The 4803-nt window shown below is 45.2% G+C and overlaps 1 protein-coding gene across 2 annotated transcripts in view; it reads left to right on the top strand.

Annotated features, from left to right (window-relative positions):
* The first annotated feature begins 1591 nt into the window (after nt 1-1591).
* The window catches only part of LOC119320368 (WD repeat-containing protein 70-like), a 6282-nt gene continuing 3070 nt past the window's right edge, over nt 1592-4803 (top strand). For both annotated transcript variants that reach the window (XM_037594486.1, XM_037594479.1), the window contains exons 1-5: nt 1592-2195; nt 3120-3332; nt 3422-3622; nt 3835-3942; nt 4042-4179. In XM_037594486.1, the coding sequence (XP_037450383.1) occupies nt 1704-2195; nt 3120-3332; nt 3422-3622; nt 3835-3942; nt 4042-4179 (1152 nt within the window). In that variant the 5' untranslated portion in view covers nt 1592-1703. The remainder of the gene's footprint in view (nt 2196-3119; nt 3333-3421; nt 3623-3834; nt 3943-4041; nt 4180-4803) is intronic.

The raw sequence follows: 4803 nt of genomic DNA, 5'->3' as shown, positions 1-4803 counted from the left end.
AAGCTTCAAGCATCAACATGGGAAGCTTCAACCAGCCAATGTCAAACTGAAAAAGCTGCAACCATTACGAAAAAAGCTTCAACCCTAGATGAAAAAAGCTTCAACCGAAAGAAATACAAAGTTTCAACCGCGCACTGCAAGACAAAAAGTCGCATCCATTTACAAAAAAGCTTCGACCGTAGATGAAAAAAGCTTCAATCGACACACTGGAGCTGTGACTTTGAGAGCTGCGGCCGGCGACACGACGATGCAACGACGGATGTGCTACCATGGCGGCTGATACGTGCTGCAACGACAGAGGCGTCGGCGTGCTCCAAGATGGTAGCGTTTTCCTACGAGGGCACCCGCTTCCTGCTGGATTGAGGAGGACGTCGGTGAGTTGCATCTGGGAGGAGCGTCCGATGCTGGAACCGGCATGGCGGCAAGCTGGAACTAGCACGTCAGAAAGCTGCAACCGAAGGTAGCAGATGCTACAATCAACACATGGCGAGCTGGAAACGGAGCAACCGATGTTGCAACCGTCATGGCGACGAGTTGGAACCAAGGCGCCCGGTGCTGCAACCAGAGGCGACGGGGGCAAGCTACTGATTTGGCGGCTCGGCAAGAGGCGAGCGGTGGTGCAAGCGATGCCAGTTTTCAGCGAGGAAGGGTGTCGCTGGCCATGAGCGCGCTGGGCAGCGATTTCTTTTGCGATGGGAAACAACCATACTAGTGCTGGACTAGGCGGGGGAGATTGGGGAACACGTGTTTGACTTTTCTTTACAGGTGGACCACCTATCCAATGGCTGTTACGCTGTTAATCAAGCGGCTGCGGTGCGACCGGCCGAAATGTCGACCGACACACCGGCGCCTATTAGTGGCCTAATATATATAGACAGATGATAAGAAAGAAGAGAAGAGAAGAAAGATAGGTAGAAGGCGGCTAAAATCAGTCAGTTTTTTTTGAATGTGATAAATAACTCTTTTTGGCTAATATAATATAATTAAAATTGTTTGTATCATCTCATATCGTTTGGCAGCACAAAGCACATTCACCTACATGATTGCATTGCACACGAACGTGGGGTAATGCTACACCTATGTAAGGCCACTTACGTGTATTACGTAATGTGCCAGGTGGTCCAATAAATTTTGAGGTAGTTAATTACTACATTTTTTTGGTTTATAGGGTTTAATTCAAAAATCTCACAAACCAAGATAGACGATAAGTGGTGAAATAATTTTTGTAGTTTGCAAAATCACTCAATTAATGCGCTTGTTTTCTTCAAAAAATTGTGTTTATCAATGCATTAATTGCAATGCATGCATGCATAAAGTACAGTACATGTATTGGTAAATTTTCTTTTATTACTTGCATGCAATGATTTATTGCACCTTAAAATCTTAACGTATGATAAGGAACAACTAAATTGAGAATTATAAAATGAAAAATAATTAAGATAATCCCCGTAAACCGGAAAGGAGGGAGTAGTTAGGAAAGTTACGTTGTAGGATTATCGGACGAACGACGTCAAAAAAAAAGCATTATCGGACGAACACGACACGAATTTGAGACCTTCGCTACGAGCAGGGCAGCGGTGGCTCGACCAGTTCGGCTACAGAGACCCGGACACAGAGCCCGTGCGCTGGAACGCTCGTCGAAAAAAGAAAAACTCGCGGCAGCACCCATCTCTATTCCCGAACTCGCCGTCGACGAGTGGCCTATGGCGGACGGCGGCGAGATGGACGAGGAGGCGATGATGCGCGCCTTCTTCCCGACCTCATTCGGCAAGGCGCCCACCCGCCCCAGCGCCGCCTCCCACTCCTCCACCCTCCGCAAGCCCCAAAACCCTAGCTCCAACCCCTCCACCTCTGCCGCCGCCGAGGAGGACGATGGCGGTGGTGCCATTGTCGGACCCCCTAGGCCGCCCAAGGAATTGGCTCCTATCCAGGAGGATGACGAAGAGGGTGGCGGTCTGATTGGGCCGCCTCGGCCGCCACAGCGGCCGTCTGCGCACGCGGCGGTGGAGGACGAGGACGGCAGCATGGTTGGGCCGCCTCGGCCGCCACCGTCGAAGGAGGGGGATGAGGATGACGAGGACGAGGGCGACGACGACGACGAGGATGACGACGACGATGATATGGATGATGATGATGGGGAGGATTTCGGCAGGATTCCTCTCAGCAACGAAATTGTTCTGCGGGGGCACACCAAGGTAACTGTACGCCCATAATTATTTCCTTCTCTACAGCTGAGTTGTTTTACTATTGGAATTGTTAAGGTTGATGTGGTTTGACAACTAGTTTTGCTCAATTACTTTAGAATTTCTGGATAGTTGTGGGAGCTGTCAGGTTTCTTAGTTCTTTCACAAATACGATTTAGCCGAATTAAACTGATCTTGGAAGATAAGCTGTGGAAGCTCGCCTTCTGTTTGTTCTGCATGGTGTTATTCTAAGAATTTTTCTCTACCAGTGTTACATACCGCATAAGTTTTCTGTAGAGAATACCGTGCCAACTCTAGCCATGTTCAAACAGAATGAGTTGTTGGGATTGCATCACCCAATCCTAGTACTACTCTCGCCCAAATGGGTTTCATATCCAAAGGACTGGCTAGTTTTTACGTTGGCTCGCCAAGCCTATCACAACCCTTATATATGAAACCCTTTCACGAGGACTTCCCAGGAGGTCACCCATCCTAGTACTACTCTCGCTCAAATGGGTTTCATACCCATGGGACTGGCTAGTTTTTACGTTGGCTCGCCAAGCCTATCACAACCCTCCTCCTTTACTCGGGCTTGGGACCGGTTATGCCTAAAAGACATAGGCGGAGTTTTTTATTATAAGAAAATTTTCAGGATGATGATGCTGGCCTTACAATTAAAAGTCTACGACTCAAAAAGAAATAAAAAGGCAGCAAACATACCTAGGCAGCCAAAGAAAAAGAACAGCAGAAAGGAAAAAAGCTTACACCTAGCTAGCCAACCTTAGAATCAACAAATTTAGTCGAATATCAACTAGCGTGCTTTTGGGGTGATCTTCAAAGGTGCCTCCTGTGATGCTATGAAGACTCGTCCGGGTTAAATTGCTAGTTTCAAGTAAATCTATTTCGCTGGTTAATAATCATTTATTTCATTCGCAGGTTGTCTCAGCCCTTGCTGTTGACCCTACAGGATCCCGAGTGCTCTCTGGCAGCTATGATTATACCATACGGATGTATGACTTCCAAGGCATGAATTCGAAGCTACAGTCATTTAGGCAATTAGAACCTTGTGAGGGGCATCAAGTTCGTAGCCTAAGCTGGAGTCCAACATCGGACCGATTCTTATGTGTCACGGGTTCAGCTCAGGCCAAGGTATTCTGGTTTGCTATCTTCCTTGAATCACCAAAAACTGTGACCCCTAGAAATCAATACCATGTTAATTACATTATGCTTCCTATCAGATATATGACCGAGACGGGCTTTCGCTTGGTGAGTTTGTTAAGGGTGATATGTATATCCGTGATCTGAAGAATACAAAGGGTCATATTTCTGGACTAACTGGTGGTGAATGGAATCCCAAGTCAAAAGAAACTATATTGACCTCATCGGAAGATGGATCATTACGTCTCTGGGATGTTTCAGACTTTAGCAGTCAAAAGCAGGTACGTTGAACTAATCGTTCTATTCGCTAGATAGCAGTGCATCATTTTGAGGAGAAGGTCCTAGTAATATAATAACCCTGAAATGCTCTGATATTTGTTCATTTTTGCACCAACATTTGCTTAAAGTTGAACCACTTGTTATGTAGTATGATTGAAGCTCCTACCATTTTCTATTGTGGAATACTGAATTTTTGTCATTACATTTTCAATAGGTCATCAAACCAAAGTTAAAAAGACCAATGCGAATTCCTGTTACTTCATGTGCATGGGATCATGAAGGCAAGCGGATTGTTGCTGGCGTGGGGGATGGTTCCATTCAGGTACTTTATATATTGCACAATCTCTAAACTGTCCTATCACTTTGAGTTTAACCAGATGGTTTGGTTAATACATTGTATGACCTCATATGTCTTTTGTAGCTCTGGACCATAAAGACTGGATGGGGAAGCAGACCAGATATTCATGTTGAAAAAGCACATACAGAAGATATCACTGGGGTTAAGTTTTCTACTGATGGGCAGATTCTTCTGTCAAGAAGTATGGATAGTACTCTAAAGGTAATGTATCTGGTCTGTTAACACGATCCATGTCTGCATGTTTAAATTCATTATCTGCAATCAGCCTATGCCGCCATACTCTTACACACTTGAAAGTTGTTCAGTATTTAGGTTAAGCATCAGTCCAGTAAGCCTTGAGATGTCACCTACGTACATTTCTCAAAAATACTTCTGCTTAGGGCATGCTTGTTATAGATGCAACTTCCACAGCTGCAGCTGCAACAGCTCCGGCTGGAAGGAGCAGCTGTAGCTGCTAGCTGCTAGCTGCGGCTGAAAGATTGGAGCCAAGATACAGGCATTTGGTAGTTGCGCTGTAGCAGCTGCAGCTGGTGCAGAAGCGTGCTAAAATGACCATAATGTCCTCCGTTGTTCTGTAGATTGGGAATAGGTGCTGATTGTACTGTTATAATCGAAATGACTTGATTAAGAGCTCTTTTTGTCGCAGATTGTCGGTTTTCATGGTTTTTAACTGAAATTACAATTGTTTGATGTAATAGACAGTGTATTTAAATGATTTTGGCATATTGGCTATATGATACTCCTTCTGTTTTTATTTACTCTGCATATTAGTTTTGTCTCAAGTCAAACTTTGGCCAATATGCCAAAATGATGCAGGGTTGTGTG

Source organism: Triticum dicoccoides, chromosome 1B (genome assembly GCF_002162155.2).
Source record: "Triticum dicoccoides isolate Atlit2015 ecotype Zavitan chromosome 1B, WEW_v2.0, whole genome shotgun sequence".
Lineage (NCBI taxonomy): Eukaryota > Viridiplantae > Streptophyta > Magnoliopsida > Poales > Poaceae > Triticum > Triticum dicoccoides.
Note: the sequence above shows the minus strand (reverse complement) of the source record. Positions and strands in the feature narration are given on the sequence as shown.